Below are 18298 nucleotides of genomic sequence, written 5' to 3'. Positions count from 1 at the left end.
TGCCAAGAAAGGTTGGACCAGATGATCCTTGTGGTCCCTTCCAACCTGGGATTCTACGTTTCTACAATTTTACTTTTCCCTCTCCTTGGCACACACTGAGAAACTTCTGCCATCACTTGAAGCTGAAGGCCCAGCTGTTGGGAACGGAGGACCAAACTGGAAGGGAACGCTCAGCTGAGGAAATAGGGGGGAAATGTTTGTTTTTTCACTTTAGATGGCACCCATTCTTGTGTAGCACTGCTGCTGAGCACTTTGCTTAGGAACAGAGTCAATTTTCTGAAGGGCAAATTGTGGAATGTGTCTGAGAGAAACAAGTGGTCTGACTGTACACTAATCCAGGTATCAGTGCAGCTTGCTTTGTTAGGTGTCGGGGGACTTAACTGAATTGACTTGATATTAAAGGTCTTTTCCAACCAAAACGATTCTCTGATTCTGTGAAATCCTTGATGCAAGCAAAATGGATTAGCATCACAATACCATGATTCTTCTGCCTTTGCATAGATTTTCCAGCTACCATGAGGATTTACTTACCCTTTTCAGGTCTTTTCCCATTATATCAGGTTGGAATAGGCCAGTATGAACAGGGTTTGCTTACTCTGTTCCTTTTATCTTTTTACTTACGGACTACTCAGTATTTAATATTTGCTCTTTAGTGAATGGGGTTAAAACAGAAAAAAAAAGGGTGTTAGTCTTGCCTAAAGAAAAAGTTCCCCGTCACCTAAATACTAACTTAGGAATTAGATTATTGTTAATTATTCCACTCTTGGGATAATGTTAGGAGGAGGGAACTACTTAGCATAATTTAGGGCATAATTAGTTCTCATTTTTTGCTTAAGGAGCTGTGGTTTGCTCAAGTCCAGAAAAAGATTTGAATAAGTAACATTTGTTCCCGCGTGCGTCTGGAATCTACTTTTTTGTATTTATCGACTGGGGATGTTCTTTCTTCCCATGACTCAAACGTATGTAGCTGTCAGAGGCACAGAGTAGAGAACTGCGAAATCAGTGCTTGTCTATGCTTGAGTGGAAGTTTGATGCAGCGGTATTGGACCTGGCACCAGGAAAAGCGGGTACCTTACTCACAAAACAAAGAGAAGCAATGTGACATGGCCAGGTCCAAAACTGCCTAAGAATCATTTGAAGAAGAGCACATACTTTCTGGAAGGAAATAATGGAACAAAAGGAAGGAGTGAAGATGAAGAGTGGAGCATCTCCCGTGTGAGGAAAGGCTGAGGGAGCTGGGGCTCTGGAGCTGGAGGAGACTGAGGAGTGACTCATTCATGGGGATCAATATGGAAAGGGGCAGTGACAGGAGGATGGAGCCAGGCTCTTCTCGGTGACAACCAGTGACAGGACAAGGAGCAATGGGTGCAAACTGGAACACAGGAGGTTCCATTTAAATATGAGAAGAAACTTCTTCCTGGTGAGGGTGGCAGAGCCTGGCCCAGGCTGCCCAGGGAGGTTGTGGAGTCTCCTTCTCTGCAGACATTCAAACCCGCCTGGACACCTTCCTGTGGAACCTCAGCTGGGTGTTCCTGCTCCATGGGGGGATTGCACTGGATGAGCTTTCCAGGTCCCTTCCAACCCCTGACATTCTGGGATTCTGTGAAATTGATGTAAGTTTTTCTTTGCAATCCGTTCACGAGTCCCATTTATTGCAAAATCCTGAAGGCATCTGGGATCTCACAGATTCAAAGATCAGCATCAAGGCAAAACAGTGTTGTATGAGCACAGACAAAAATATCATTGAGAAGTGTAGGGAGGGATGCTGAGTCACTAGGAGTCAGTGCAATGGTCTGATCCACTTATGAGTCGTCATGACAATGAGAGGAATTATTGATTTAACCTCCAGTGCAGCTTGGAGTTCAGAAACAATCCATCAGAGAGACAAGAAGTCATTCTTGATGTTCAGATTTTGATCTAGCGATTTTAGTGCTTGTGGAGATAATGTTTTGGCTTCAGTCCACCATCCTATCCTTTCACAGAGTTATAAAGTCATGTTACGCTTCGATCTTCCTGGCGTATCACGAGGGTGGTTTGTTGCTTGTGTCAGAAGCTTTGGGGAAAGAGAGAAAAGTAATTCTGTACATCCCAGACGTGATTAAGGAAGCCCATTACCTTGATTCACCACATCTGTGATTCTCACCCCCTTCCACCTGCTCTCCTTGCCTTACCCCTGCTTGTCTTCGTAGTTCTGCTCTGTGCTAAGATGGCTTGTGACATTCTAGCTTGGGGCGTAAACAGTGGAAGACAGGATCTGAAAAATATACATGAATAAAAGGTCAAAACTCTCCCAGGAAAGAATAAAGTTATTTTTTTTCTTTTATTTTTTTTAATGCATAGTTATGAAAAGCAAATTAACCTTTGGGTTTTTGAGGAATTCACTGTGACAATGGTCCAGCTTAAAAACAACTGCTACTCCAAGTAGAGTGTCCAGACATGCCCAGGTTTATTCTCTGGCCTCAAGGATCAGCAAGTATGTAGTCCTAGCTTTAAAAAGTCATGCTAATGTTGCTTGTCCACAGCAGCCTAGAAGGGCAGAAGGCACAGGCCTACGTATTGGAGTTGTGGTGCTATTTTTTTTAGTTCAGCAGGAAAGCAAGGACTTCATCATGCTGCTGGGCTCTTTGATCTTACCTGCTGTCAGATCGGAATTTTTCTTTAGCAATGTTGCAGTGGAGGAAAGAATGACAAAAGAGTAAAACTATAAACTACAAAGTTTTCACAGTAAGAGCTGTGAAAAGAAATAATTGTGGAAAAAGGAGAAACACTCATCCTATTTGATTCAGTCAAGGAACAGTGTATTATTGACAGATGCGTGATCCTCTTTTCCCCACGTGACCTAGAGGAAATAAAATTCCTGCTTCATTTGCAAAGGAGAAGATTGTCTTCTTAGCTGTTGGAAACTGTTCTATGATGATTTTAGAAATCTGATTTGATTTTGGAAGCTTGTCCTTCAGAGGATGATGGTAAGAATGTGACCCTGAAAGAAGTTCAGGGAAATGGACAGTTCGCAATTAATATAGTTGACATGAGTAATGACTAGTATCACTATTTAGGTGCGATAAATGGATAAATTATGGTATGAGAGAACACTGAGTACTATTTGTTACCTGACAAGTGAAGTAGGGTAGCGTTAAGAAAAAAAAAAGGCCAATTTGTATATATGAAACCATAAGATAAAATTCCGTGTAAGTTTTCATAAAAACAGTAGCCAAGTTATACTTACTTTTACACAAGAAGAAAGACATCAGTTTCACTTCTGTATGTGAATCAGTGTTGCCATACCTTTTGTCTTGATGCAGACAAAACAGTCATTAACTATTAGCAGATGCCACTTCACATATGATTCCCAGCGCCCTGCTGAGGCTCAAGGTGAATCACTAACCTAATTGCGAACTAATCACTAATATTTTGAAAGGCTTGACCTTGGTGGCATGGAGATTTTATGCTGGTAATTTCACTGTGTAGACCAATATAATTTACATGCAGAGAGGCTACATTCGAATGAAACAATGAGTCAGACGTGATTGTAGGTAATTGAGGTTGGAAAGAACCTGTAATCAGCCCTCCTGCACAGAGCAGGGTCTGGGTCTCTCCGGGCACCTTGCTCCACTTCTTCACTGTTGTCATGGAGAAAAAAGGACAAGGAATTTCTGGAGGGAGTCCAGTGGTGTGAAGATGATCAGGGGTCTGGAGCATCTTTCTTATGAGGAGAGACTGAGGGAGCTGGGGCTGTTCAGCTGGAGAAGAGAAGCTGAGAGGGATCTTATCAGTGCTGATAAATATGTCCAGGATGGGTGTCAAGAGGATGGACCAGACTGATCAGTGGTGCCAACAACAGGATGAGGGGCAATGGGCACAGATGGAAGCACAGGAGGTTCCATCTGAACATGAGGAGAAACTTCTTTCCTTTGAGGTGCCAGAGCCCTGAACAGGCTGCCCAGAGAGGTTGTGGAGTCTCCTTCTCTGCAGACATTCAAACCCACCTGGATGTGACCCTGTGTGATCTGCTCTGGTGACCCTGAGTTAGCAGGGAAGTTGGACCGGATGATCTCCAGAGGTCCCTTTTGACCCCAACCACTCTGTGATTTGGTGAAAAGCTCCCCTGTATGTCCACAGCTGCACTTCTCGTTTCAGTTTGTCTCTCATTTCTCTTCCTCCGGCCATGTTCTGCTGTGAAGACTCTGGCTCCTCCTTGCCAGCCTCATCATAGGCACGTAAGCAGCTGTTGGGTCTCCTGAAGCTGTCCTTTCTCCAGGGTGGACGAGCCCAGCTCCCTCAGCCTCCTCTCACAGACCAAGTGCTCCAAGTCCTGACTGTCTTGGTGGGCATCTGCTGAACTCAGTCTGGTCATTGGTGTCTTGCTTGTGCTTGTGGGGGATGCAGCATTCTAGACATGGTCTAATGAGTGCTAAGTAGAGGGTTAATCACCTCCCCTGGTGTGCTGCCATTAACACAGCCCAGGTCACTGCTGCTGGGACACAGCTGGGTTGTATTCAACTGATACCTACTGAGCACACACTGCCCTTCCAGCAGAGCTGGTCCCCAGCCGCTCAGTCCCCAGCACATGTTACCTCGAGGGTTTGGTCCTTCCCAAGTGCAGGTTTTGTCCCTGTTGAATTCCATAAGGTTCCTAACGTTGCTCTTAATATTTGAAGCAGTTTTTTTTTTCCCTTCATTTGGATGAGTCAAGTCCTGCTCGAAGTGAAAGCACTGAACTGAGTAAACCACCTGTGTAGCCACAGTTTGCTCTAGGAAGTATGCGAGTGATAGATTTAATCTTTTAGTATCATGACCATGGATTTAGACGAGCAGTAGATATATATTCATACCCTTTCTCGAACAGGTAGAACCACACTTTAATCACCTGCCATTAAAGGAAGACAAACAGTTGCATTTGCCTACATTGGCTTACATGCATTACTTATTTTTTACAGCGTGTTGTAAGTTCTCATTTTAACTAAAGCTACTTACGCATGCGCACTGGCCAGCAAAGGGCTGACAGACTGACCACCTCTTTGTCTCCTCTGTGCTCAATCCACACTCTGAAGACAAATCTCTGCACCTAGAAGGTGCACAGCTTAAACCACAGAGGAAATATTTCTTCTTTACTGGGTATTATTTCTTCCCAGTGAAGAAGAGGCTAGATTCAGACCCGAGGGATGCTGTGTAGATCACATATTCAGACTAAGTACCGTCAGTGACAAATGCATAGGAAGAGCGTGGGAGGCTCTCCTCATTAATTGCATTACCTCGACACTTGGCATTTGACATTATGACAGCATATATTTTGGAATACCCTTCAGTCCTATTACTTCTTGAGAGCAACAGCCCTGTCTTAAAGGCCACTTAAAGAAATATGGAATAGGAATATTGAGAAGCCATGTTACTCTGCCCTTGTGGTTTGTGCAGGTGTGGAGTATTCACGGAACTGCGGTGAGGAAAGGAACAGGCAGGTCTCACTTTGTGCATCCGTGTGGATGAGGAAAGATGAAGTGAGCCGCCAGAACGATGAGATCCTGCATTCTGGTTCCTCAGCCCCTGTAGAAGGAAGTAGTTCAAACAGAGTAGTTTCTCCTCTCTAAGTTCTAATTGAATACTAACTCATCAGACTATAACAACAATCGCAACTCATCAGAACTGACTTCAGTACCGTTAAAAATAATGGTTATATTTATGGCCCTTGTAGGGCTTCAGCTACTCTTTATGCAGAGCGAGTTCATTACCGAGCAGTCAGTGGGGGGCACTCAGTGTGCCTCTTCATACGGAGAATAGCCAGTGGTAAAGTGGCGTGGGCTACTTCATAGCTTTTGAGACAAAATTATTATCTGCTGCTTATGGGCCTCGCTGTGTACAAAGCATATAAAAATAACAGTATTTTCCACTTTTGCAGAGCCTTTCCACTTTACAAACCCTCATAAACTAAGTCTTTTTATGGGAGGAAGGAAAAAGGACCTGGTTGGAAATCAGCTGGATTCTCTTCTCTGCTTTCTTCTGTGACCACTGCAAAATCTGTTTATCTTTCTCCTCAATCTTTCTCTTACTAGTCCTGGTTTCTTCATGGACTTTTATCACCTCACACCACCAAGTTTGAACACTTCAGAGTGAGATTTTCTGGTCTTGCATCTCTAGATGCTGCTATTGCAGAACCAAAAATCTTTTACATCGTGTAAACCAGAAGTAGGGGACAGAGAAGTTGTGTACCCTGGGCAAGAGCCAAGAGAAAAGCTTACCTTTCTGGATTCCTAGTGCTGTACTTTTTTCCCTCAAATTCTTTTCTAAGGCCACTTCCACAAGTGTAACTCAAGCTGTATGTGATTAATAATTCACATTTTGTACTAAAAGCAAATTGGAGTTAATTTTGTGTATTTTCCGTCCACCATTTAAGACATTAGTTTCTCCATAAAAGAGACTCCATATTGCCGAGCGTGCAGTGACTCATGCGTTATATAAGTTACAGAATAATTTTATAGTTTACAGAGAAGAGTGTTCTTGCTCATTATGTGGATGAAAGGAGATTGCTGCATTTCAAATGACATGTATAATTTAGACACTTATTTCTAGGACTGTTTGGAACAGGGAATGAAGAGAAACTTAAATGTTTGAAATGACTTGAGTGCTTCGTTTTTTAATGTGACTAGCAAAGTACACAGACCAATAACTTTTAAGACTGTGCTAATAGAATAATGGCTCTGAAACTCTTAACACACTTTTTTCCCTAATAACAGTATTTATTTTAAGACATAAGTAGAAACTAGTATTTGTCAGTCTATAAAGATCTGCAAAGATCTATTTTTTCTGCAGGTAGTTACCTACTGTGCTAACAAAATCGAAAGAGAAATGGCAAATAGTATTTCAGAAAGATCAGCCAGCTGGTAAAGAAAAGGGCATGCCTGCTGCACTTGAATATTGTTGGGAGATTTGCTCCTCAGCCTTCTAAATGTTAGATCTTATCGACAAAATAAGAACATGGACTATGCCGTATGTCAGCAGTGCAGACCTTGTTCAAGTGAGAATTCAACAACATCACCATGGCTGTGAATTAGGAAATATTTCTTTAATTGTGTTCCTTTTAGAATATTATGGTAAGCTAAATGAAACACAATTTCTGGAATTTTGGTTCTGAGCAACACCCAAATGCTACCATGTTCCGCAAATTATCTTCCCAGGCTCATGTACCTACATGCTGTAGTGAACATGGGTCTTATTTAGAAAGCAGAATTCTGACTCTGTCTTCTATCTCAGTCCCATTTATTTCTTTATCTATTTATTTATTTAAATTGAACAAGACAGCAATCTCTGTGTCTCATGGACCGTTCTTGGCAGCAGGTAGGTTTGTGTATTTCTCTAACAAATTGGGCCAGCATTTTCTGAGATCTGGGAATCTTTTCAGCAGATGTAGTGGTTAGATACCTCGGAGCAACACCGAGTGGCAGGCTTCAGTCCTGTAGAAATTAATACGAGATCTATGCCTTGTAAAAATCTCTCCAAACTGTTGCATTATTTATTTATATTATCCTTCAAGGACAACACTTTCCAAGCCAAGAGATGACACAAAGGAGCCCTGGGCTGTATAAATATAGAATCTTTTTATTTTTTTTGGTTAATAGATACAGTACAATTTTTGACTACATAAGAAAGCATTGTTTTCAGTGCATACATTCTTCAGACAGACAGGAACAGGGCAGACAAACATTCCTTAGTGTTTTGAGTATTACATGATTTTCTTTAAGTCCCTAGTTAGTGGGTTTTCCCAGTTTTCATTCCCTCTTTGACAACTCAAGGTCTAAGGAAAAACGAATGGAGCAGTAAGGATGCGCTGGCTCTTGTGGCACAGGGTTATTAGGCAGGACAACAGGACACGGCTCAGTGCAGGTCACCCCGTCTGCCCTTGTGGCATCCTATCTGTTACGGGGCCCAAATGACCCGCTCCAGCAAGTTTTGTTTTGATGGGAACACAATATGAAAACATCACCTGTGTCCAACAACCAAACCAGTGCTTGGGCTCAACACCTGGGTCCTGTACAGTGACTGACTCTTCACAGGGTCGAATCCAGAAGTCCTCCCTGAATTATACTGGCCTGAGATGGTGCTACTATCATAACTTTGGCAAAATTATTTCTGGTGTTGGTTTGGTTTTGGTTTGCTTTTGGTGGCATATTATAAAAACAGGGAAATGGATCTCAGGGTTTGGCCATTACTATTTGCAGGGAGGGACAAAAGAATTATTGCTTCCTTCTGTATTTTCTGTTCAATATATGATAAGACAACTATTCTAGGCTGATCTCTGACTAGGTTACTGATCCTGCCTAACTCCTGTGTTGAGGAAAACCCAATAACGCTTTATCTTGTTATGTAGCTGTTTGCTAGTGATGTTTCCCTGCAAACATTTCCCATTGTTGCCCAGTTGGTGCTGGTGGGAGCTGGAGACCGTTGCCACAGGATCACACCCTTCCAGCTGGAACAGGGCCAGATCTTATTCTCAAAGCAAGATAGGACATGACAAGGCAGTGCAATGCTCAGAGTGAAGAAAAGTCACAAACTGTGGACTGGCCAGTGACAGGCGGACTGACTGACATTCCTGCAGCACACAACAGTGTAAGTACAAAGAGAGAAGCGCCTGGACACTACAGGTTATCCTGGGCACATGCCAAGCAACTGCAGAGTCGTGTTCGTATTAGTGGGATGTCTGGAGCAGCGCAGTTTTATGCCTTAAATGTATACATGCTCAGCATTCAGGGGGTGCAAATGGCAGTGGGTTTGTTTGAGGCTGCTCCTCAGGCTTTAGGTTTTTATCTGACTTTCCCCAGCATCCCAGTTAGGGCCTCCTTCTTGTGAGGATAACTCAGAAGAACCTAAGAGAAACCTCATTGTTTGAGAAAGGACCAGCAGAAAGATGAGGTTCATAGAGATAGTCACCAGCCTTTGTTTTGCTCCAGATACCAATATTGAAAAATCAAAATATTCAAAAGCTTCTGTCATTCAGGGAAGGACACAGAAAGGCTTCCAGACAAATCGGTATAAACTAGTTTCCCTTGCCTATATTGGAAAAATTTTAACTTGAAAAAAAGCTTGCTTCAGAGTGTCTAGTTGAGCCTCTGCAAGAGCAGATGATACAGGAAATAGCAGAGTGAAATGAGTCCTCTGCCTGAACTTATTCAAAAGGCAGAGAAAAGTAATCCAAAGGGACTGTGAAGAAGAAATATCAAGATGAAAAGTAGAGAAAAAGAGATGGGAAGCCAGGTTGATAAGAACACCATCCCGAACAATTAACATGTAGGTGAAGGCACTTATCCTTGGACAGCACATTTCTGTTTGAGCTCTGAGTTCCTCTGCCCTAATTCTCTGGGGTTGTAAGAGGACAAAAACAGTAGGACTAAGCACCATTAAAGAAAACCAAGGTACGTGTTAATACCAGATACGCAGTCAGGTTAGATAAAGCAGGTGGCTGACAGGAGTCAAGTAAGAATCCCTGAGAAGTCTGAAAAAACAATAAACATCACATCATTTAAACAGTTTGGCCCTTTCTGATCCTCTAGCCAATACACCAGCCTTTAGTTCCAGCACAGGCAGTGGAAATTCCTCGGCAACACTTCCAGGAATGAGATAAACCTGTGGATTCCTCCAGATCCCTGTTTCCCAACTGACACTAAATAATGTGGAGAATAAGTGAGAGCCAGAGATACTCGCAGCCGAGAGAACTGCTATGAAATGGCACTAGTAGGGTACTGTAAACTGGAGCCTGGCCTGCAAGCATTAGTGAAATGTTTAGTAACAATACTTAACTCTGTTATGTCTGGATATCTCTTTCTCTCTTGACTAAAATGTTACAAATTTTACCATATAAATGAATCACTATATTTGTTTCTACTGCGTAAACTATATACATCATTGTAAGAGAAGAACAATAATTAAATTAAGGGAGGAGAGAAAAGGACAAACAAAATATTAGTAAATAAAATAGAAGACATATGTTCAATAATACTTTTCAGGCAATACTTTTGCTTATTACATTTACTATAAGGAGGAAAAAAATCTTCCACTCAGACATTGGAAACACAGCTGCGCAAACATCAGTCACTTGCCATTCCCAGAAACTCGCGGGCCGTTGTCGCAGCTTTGGGGAGATTGTTGCCATCGATGCTGCCCAAGACGACTGTTGCTTTTGCCTCTGCAGAGCAGCCCTCGCCGCAATGCAACCCATGTTTTCCAGCGTGTCTGGAGCCCTCGAGCCTGCTCTCTGCTCTCACGTCGTCCCCCGCGCTGCAGAAGGGCTGATCCGTGTTGCTGGGAGCCAGGAAGGGTCCCGGCTGCCCATGCTCCGTCACCGTGGCCTCGGGTCCATGTGGGAAACGTGCAGCACGTTCCTCTGCTCCCGCAGAAACCGCTGCAGTTCACCCGTGCCCAGCTGGAAAGGTGATCTGCTCAGTGCTCTGAGAAGCAGACACTTCACACAGCAGTGTTTCCCATTCTTGTTCAAAATAGAGAGCATACTTGCAGGGTTTTTTTTTCCTATATGTGCTTATTTTAAAGTTTCTAAGCAAAGTTTTTTAAACATTTTCATTTTCTTCCCCTACAGAACAAGGCACAACCATCTCACACTGATGCCATTAACAGTAGCGGCAGACAAACTGTCTGCACCTTTTCTTCTTTTTGCCACGTGAATAAATTACTTCCAAAAGAAGTGATTGATCATTTGATCAGAGCTATAGATAGTTAATTTACTGCTTGATGAAAAACTGATCTAATGAGCTTCCTTGGGCTCATCAGATGAATTCTTCCCCAGTAGTTTCTTCTGTTATATGACCAGCTCTACTTCATACATAGGTACTAAAATACAAAGAAGTGCAAAAATGACCATAAAGCAAGTACAGACCACAGCTCTCTAGCAGGTCCGCTGTGAACAAGGGCTCAGGACTTACTGCAAGTGTCTTCCTTAATCCATCGAATCCGAAGTCAAGGAGAAGAGCAGTTCCCAAGAGCCCGTAATTCAGATGCTTCAGCATTCACAGTTAACATGGTTCGGGGTCTGGAGATTTATTTCCCCCCTTTGATAATACCTGAGGCTTGTTTGTGTTTACTTCAATGTAACCAACTGGAACCCATCATCCAGAAATGTTTTCTTCACTGCTGTGTTTAGGCTGTCTTTGTCAAGGTAATATAATTGTTTTGCAAATGTTGGATTTTTCTTTCTTCCTTTAGTTTGTAGTCATGAAGAAAAAGTCTTTTTCTCTGAAGAAGTCAAATCAGTGTCAAGTCTCAGAAGAAAAAGAAAGGGTTGTGCAGACATTGGAAGAAACTGCACAGTCATTTATAGATCGAGGTTCAGGACTTAGGAGGTTATAGCCTTGACTGGCAATGAACATCTTTCTCATCCTTGCTTTTTATACTTGAAACCTAGATACTTTTTCCCGTCCTAGATTTCTAAAGTCAACTCTGATTGTTACATAGCCCATTCAATGACAAGGATTATTTGCTTATTTTTGAAGTTGTGAGTCTCAAACGTTACAATTTGTGATCTATTCAGCCCTGCACGATTAGGCTGCAAAAAAGCTTTGAATTACCATGAACCCATGAAGGGTTTAGATGCAGAGCGCAGTGCATATCATACCAATATTTACCTTGGCAAGGCAGTCGGAGGCAAATATGTGTCACATATGCTTGCAGTGTAGCATGGGCTAGTATTCCCAGAATCAAACTGCGGGGATCAGCCACAGAATCCAAAGAAAATGTCTTTTTTTGTCTTTTTTAGTAAATAGCCTGTGTGCAGAAAGGAAACAAAAATGCTGCTACCCTGCTGGTGCCTTAAGGGTATATGTGCATTTACGTGCAACTCATATTGTTAATGATTATTTTATGCACATTTACACAAATGTGCATGTGTGCTGGCAAATCCTATCTGCTTAAGCTTAAGAAGGTTCTTATTTAAGGCAGTGATTTTGCCCTGCGATCATTAGAGATGCATCCCCACCAGGGTTCTCTATTGCTTGTACGTTAAATAGATTGCTGTTTGGACAAGGAGAAAACACAGGGAAACAGATTTAACCACATTTTATGGCCCAAAAGGCTTGATACATGAGTACTATCTGCCTTCTCTGTGCCATACAGGCAGTGCAAATTATCAAATCACAAATTGTAACCAAAATATTCTGGATTTCAAAATAGCTCAGAAATATTTCTGGAAGGTGAGATGCCACATTAAGAGTGATGTTTCAGTTTTGGATTTGCTCCAAAAGCAAAACATGAGTATGTGCGTCTGTTGTTTCCAACCGATCCCTTAGGGCATGGTGCTGAGCAGCCTCTGCAGGGTGTGCGCAGGAGCAGCTGAATGAATCGTGGTGACTATTATGGAGCAAAATGCGAATGAAGGAACTTGTAAATCTGCAAATGCCAATGAACAGCTGGGGAGGAAGGAGCGGAAGCACTTCTGGGTTACAGCTCCTACGTAACGATTCTGACAGACAGAATTGTCATTTACTGCATGTGATGCAATAGGCCTTTAAAGATAGCAAAGAAGATGCTCTTAAAATGTTTCTATTCCCATCAGAGATGCGCCAGAAGAAACACAGGCTTTCCCTTCCATTTTTACCCAGCCTCTTTGTCCAGGTGTGGAGGCAGGTCGGGCTCTACCGTGGTCAAGAGGTGCAAGGTGCCCTGTGTCAGCTTGGGCTGGCTGGCTACACCGGCGGGGCTGAGTAGTGGATGACGGAGTTGTAATCTGGAGGTGGGCTGTGGCATTCCAGGTTTGGATCCATGGGAAGGAGAACAGAGTCTTCCAGCGTGAATTCCATGGTGTCCTCTTCTACCTGCACTGCTGGCTGGTACTTGACAGCCTCACGCTCATGGTCAGATAATATGGATTCTTTGCTCTTGCTAACAGCTCTCCGCCTGTTGAGAACAAACAGGATAATATGTTGACCTTGTCTCCATAAGGTTTATTATTTATGTGTAATTAATCATCAAAGTTATTTAAAACCAGATATATAAGTCATGTTGACTTACCTTTGCAACATCCTGTAAGAGAGTGACATTGTAGAGATTGGATAAGGGAACTGAATTAGGTATTTCAAATAACTCTGAGTTTTAAAAGCAGATTTAGGAATAAATCCAGAAGTCCTGATGCCCTGTCTTCTTAGCTTAGCACATTTCAATGCACTATAGATATCTTAGTTATGAATACACCTGTCCTATATGTACAGAAATATTTTCTGTCATTGTTCTGACACAGGTCAGTAAAAATTTGACTTTCCTGAAAGCAGAACTGAAGGCTATAACTTTAAGTATAATAAAGGACGAAATAATGAATAATCTATGACAGACTCCAATTTAAAATGATACTGAAAGCAAGAGCGTGTGTTAAACACAGCCTTGCAGTGTATGGAAAAATTTCTCATATTCTCTAGCCCTTTAAAATTCCTGAGCAGTATGCTAGTGAAGGGCAGCGCTTTTCAACATTACAGCTGCTGGCCCGTAACTGATGCTATTAAAGAGAGCCAGCTTTCATTTTCTGCTGTCTTCTCTGATTAGAGGAGATGAAGGCGGTGGGAGAGAAGCAACTTGCATCACATGGAGCAACCTCAATGTTGAAAGTAGGAGAACCCTGGAGAGGATTTGTATCACAAGGTGACCTTGAGGAACAGCAAGTGTTGCAGAGGAAAAAAAGGTACTTTCTGTCACAGGCTGCCTTAAAAATCATGTTTTGTTAAGCTTGATTTCATCCATCTGAGGAGTTCATTGGAAGAGGTCTGGATAATTTAGGGTTGGTTCTCAAAAAGATCTCAACATGAGAACGGCTTTGGAACTTCTCCACTTTGCTTAAGGCCCTTTTAACTTGCATCTCTTTGGGATAAGCCTCGCTCAGAAACTGGTTGTGACTCAGAATGACCTGCGAATGTGCCTGGGAGAACTTAAAATCAGGCAGTGCTCAAGCACTTGGTGTGTATATTTCATACGTGTTTAAAGGAGCGTAAGACTACATTCTAATGACGCTAAACGAAATGCAAATAATCAACAGTTCATCAAATAATTGTATAATTCATTACATTCATTTTATTTGCACTGACGCAGTGCTTACAGTCCTCAGCAGTTCATGGATTCTGAGTCTGGTGCTTCAGAAAGAAAGCAAAGCCAGTTCCTGCTCCAGGAAACAAAAAAGAGCTAAGAGACAGAGAGTCGTTGGAGGAACGGGAACAAAAATCAGGAATAGGAAGAGTAGCAGATCCCAAACACCAACTGTATGTGCTGTGATGTTTTGTGAGGGTACAGCAGAGAGAACTGCTGCGGGCTCGAGAGTGAGTTGATGACAGAATTATAAGATATAGTCGGCCCAGCTCCATTCAACTATGAAAGGTGAACGTGTCCTGCTAGATTATGCTGCTGTGACTTTAGAAGTTGTGTTATCTTGCCTCTGAATCTGGAACCTGTCAAAAGCTTCCGTTTTCCCACAAGCTCCAGATATTGTCAGTCTGGCTGCCAGAACCAGCGGCAGTATCTTCACTTAACGTTTTTGCTGATTCTGGAAAAGTCACGAGCGTGCAGTGTGTTGACTGGAGGAGAACACTGGTTTATGATCCATGCACAACCACACTGAGCAGCCTGTCAGGTCCATCTGTAAATTCTCTGTCCCCGTAGTTCTCTTCTTGAGGGAGCATGTGATATTCTGTATATCACAGTCAGGGAAGCCAGGAGCTGAGATATTCAGCCAAATTCAGACACAACAAACAGCTCAACTTTCATCAGCTGCAATGGGAGATTTGCTGCTGCGTGGTTGGCCTGGTTTTAGCATGTGGTGGTGGCTTCCACAGTATGTTTGCATCTCCAGCTTTGTCTCTAGGAAGTGAACCAGGACCCCTGAGCTGCAAGAGCCAGCCCACCATGTCTTGCATATCTAGAATAAACATGGGTTCTGTGATTTCTAAAATGCAAAGGCAGAGATTATAGATTAAAGCTAATGTGCTTTCAGACTTGCCCAAGGCATTGAAACCAAACCTGCTGAGTGGCAAGGAGAAATTCTAAAATAAATAGTAACCCTGAGAACTTCAACAAAAATATAGCACACTCTGCTTTCACATTCGAAGTTTTTCCTCTTTGTCCAGAGAAAAACGTGAGTGGAAACTTCTTCCGTATACTATACATTTGGCAGCTGTCCCTTTCTGTACACACACACTTTCTCTGTAGATAAATTCCTCCCTGGCATGAGCAATGGAACCACAACTTTGCTTCACTGGTTAGTTATATATTTTTCTTTTTGTTGCTCGGTTCTGTTGACTCGTGTCAGACAATTCCATGGATGCTCTAGCTTCTCATTTGCCAGGTATTAAAGTTGTCAGTGGAGACAGAGAGAAGCTTGAAAGTATCTGTTTAACTTGGCCCCCAGCCTGCATATCTCAGAGTACTGCAGAAAAAGAAGTGTTATTAGGCTTTAGTTTGGCCACACAATTGGAAATTTTCAGAGCCATGTAGGCTCCCAGCAAGCGTTCTTGTTAGGTTTCTGCCCCTGTAGGTCAGGAGACTGGGTATCTGGGAATAACTCCGCCTATCGCTGAAATCAGGCTGGTGTTTGAAGAAGGGCTCTTAAATGCTGACATCCAATATTTGCTCCAAAGACAGAAAGCTGATGAGTTCAGTCAGAAGCAAGTTTTGTCATTAGCTGTCTCAGGGCAGAGCAGAATGCAATTAATTTTGAAAACTACGCCTTTCATCTAAATGCATTTCTTAAATTAAAGCTAGCCAAAGGTCTTTGCATTTTTCCCTTTAATGCTCTATATTACTAACACTTCAATGTACTCTGTTCATGCTCAGCAACAGACAAATGTCCATATGCTCAGCCTGTGTACTGGAAAACCAGACTGCAGCGTCCCTTTTCTGTCTGTCCTTGAAATCTCTTTTGCTACATAGACACTGCCACAGTGAATCAGACGCCAGTGTCGCCTCCAGCAATGGTCAGTACTCGGTGCTTTGGGGGAAAGCAGAACCCTCTTCATGCTCTGAGCTGGTTGTACTACCCTGGATAAGACAGAAAAACTCTCCCTGAGCCCCACTCGTGAACATTTTCTGATTGAAGGCACTAGATTTGATTAATCACACAATGATGTGGCTGCACAAGTTAATAATGGTTATGTAATTAAACAATTGCATTAAAAGCTAGCCGTCACTTGGGTCGGTGCTTCTCCAAAAGGTATTTCCTTCCTGATTTTGCCTCTGCCTGGCTTCTGAGCGCTGCAGCTGCAGGAGGCGATAAAAGAGATGTTCGGTTTTGATAAATCTGCTCATAACTGGGAATGTCTCAGCCCAGACCCGCTTCAATGTTTGTGCTCTCACCACGACGCAATACTCAAGATCAGACGCGTGAATACCATGACATTTAACTGAAACAGATTTACTCACTGACCCAAGCTGGTCACATTTTACAGAGTGACCAACCTGAAAACTCATTTGTGCTTGCAAGAACGTGTACTTTGGGGAGCAAGATAAAGGGAAATATGTGGTGTAGTGTGGTACTGTGGGTAGTGAGAGCTGTTAGCAGTTCCCATTTTTACTGTGCTAAGTCAGATTTGCTGGTACAGATGAAGCTGAAAAGCCTAGGGATTAAACTAGACAAAGGAAAAGTTAGCCTGGATATTAAGTAATATTTCACAATCTTTTTAAAGTTTTCTGGAGAGATGTCAAAGTTGTTTAGAAATCACCACAGAGGATAATCCTGTAATAGCTGGAAGGCCTAAATGACCTAATCAGATTTTTTTCACCCTACCATATGAACCAGAGGTTTTGGTTAGAGGTAGAAAAATACTGAAATTGTCAAAGAGCTGGGAAATCATTACTGAGCTGTTTATTTTAGGTGAGAGGGAGCCAATTTCTATTTGCCTGAAGCCCAGGGTCAATGACTTGAAGAGAAGCAAGGAAAATAGAGCTGACTGTAAGGAAATCACCCTGACCAGTAAGGGACTGGGGTACCCAGTTTAGCACTTATTCCCAGTGCTGCGGAGCAGCTCTTGGTGCTTTGTAATAAGCTGCCCAGGTCTCTAGCTCTCAACAGGAAGAACTAATAGACTGTTGTGTCCATGTAGAAATCATGGCCTTGTTTAGAAGCTGAGCTTAGGGAAGATGAGAAATTGGGCTGAGAGCTGCCAAGTAGAGCCGTTTGTCTCATGATCATATCTCATAATAACGTGTAGGAGCTTCAGGGCTTTACAACAGCTTTCGTAGGTGTTTAATGAGGCACAGAGTAAGAGTGATTAATTTTTAAGAATTTTTCTGCCATGAAAGAAATAAAAGAGTTATTTTTTCTTCTGATAGTTATGAGTGATCCACAGTTTGCTTTAATACATTTTAGACAGGGCACTGCGCAGTAAGAGTTTCATCCTGGGTTCCCCTCTGGCAGTATTGGTGTATCAGTAGTCTGCTGGCACACAGAACTCAAGGGTATCAAGAATTCATTGTTTTGAAACACTTCTAAATACAAAGTACAGCTAGAATAAAGCTTTATCATGCCAAAGCCACCCACTCATTGTGTCCCCTTGCATGTGTGGCGAAGTTGGTCTGCTGTCCCTGTCAAAATGCAATGAGATAAAAGCACCGCAGTCAAAACCAGGCTGGGGACCACAGCGTTTCACTCTTCTCCTTTTAGGCTTTGCCACTGGAAGCATACAGTGTAATCCTAGAGAAACGTGGCTTACACAACCACCACTCATTCAAAGTTACTTATATTTTGGAGAGCTCACGTCCGGTCATAATGCAAGTACATTTGCTCACCACAGAAGAATGATCCTCTGAAATTAAGTTCTGCTACAGAGCAAACATATTTCCAAGCCTCATTTTCCCGAGCTGCTCCAAAAGGATTGTGGCCCAGTCAGCTGGGTTGCAGTTTTGCTGGGCACCTTGCGTTTGGACATGAATGCCTGATGCTCCCAAGCAACATCCGTTTGTTTCAATATGATTGCCTTGCCTTAGGCCCTGTTTGGCTTTGGCAAAGGCAAAGCCCTCAGAGATGTGATCTGGATGCAGCATCAGCTGAGCCTCAGCCACCTGGAGCTGTGGCACTTGGCCACAACCAGAGATGTCATTTCAGAGCAAGTGAGGATCATTGGGCTGGGGTGGGGGGCAAGGGAAAGGGGGAGAGAGAGGACAACTGAGCAGATACCAAACCTATTATAATCTTAAACAATAACTGGATTACGGAGTCTCTGGAAGAATTTTAAAGCAGTGCTTGGCAGTTAGATGGTAATATTGTGAGATGAAACCTGACACCAGAGTCATCCCATCATAAAGTCCCTCTGTGGTGAATGCGCTCCCCTGAATA

General features: G+C 42.7%; 1 protein-coding gene and 1 long non-coding RNA gene across 3 annotated transcripts in view; one reads left to right on the top strand and one right to left on the bottom strand.

Annotated features, from left to right (window-relative positions):
• The window catches only part of LOC139828836 (uncharacterized), a 172335-nt gene that overhangs the window by 89945 nt on the left and 64092 nt on the right, over positions 1-18298 (top strand). The gene's annotated exons all lie outside the window — the stretch shown is intronic.
• LOC136106322 (vascular endothelial growth factor receptor kdr-like) overlaps positions 7570-18298 on the bottom strand; it is a 130504-nt gene continuing 119775 nt past the window's right edge. For both annotated transcript variants that reach the window (XM_065846616.2, XM_065846617.2), the window contains exon 30: positions 7570-12888. In XM_065846616.2, the coding sequence (XP_065702688.1) occupies positions 12678-12888 (211 nt within the window). In that variant the 3' untranslated portion in view covers positions 7570-12677. The remainder of the gene's footprint in view (positions 12889-18298) is intronic.

The sequence above is a fragment of the Patagioenas fasciata genome, chromosome 11 (assembly GCF_037038585.1).
Source record: "Patagioenas fasciata isolate bPatFas1 chromosome 11, bPatFas1.hap1, whole genome shotgun sequence".
In the NCBI taxonomy this organism is placed as follows: Eukaryota; Metazoa; Chordata; class Aves; order Columbiformes; family Columbidae; genus Patagioenas; species Patagioenas fasciata.
The sequence above is the reverse complement of the archived record's forward strand: the minus strand, read 5'-3'. Positions and strand labels throughout refer to the sequence as shown.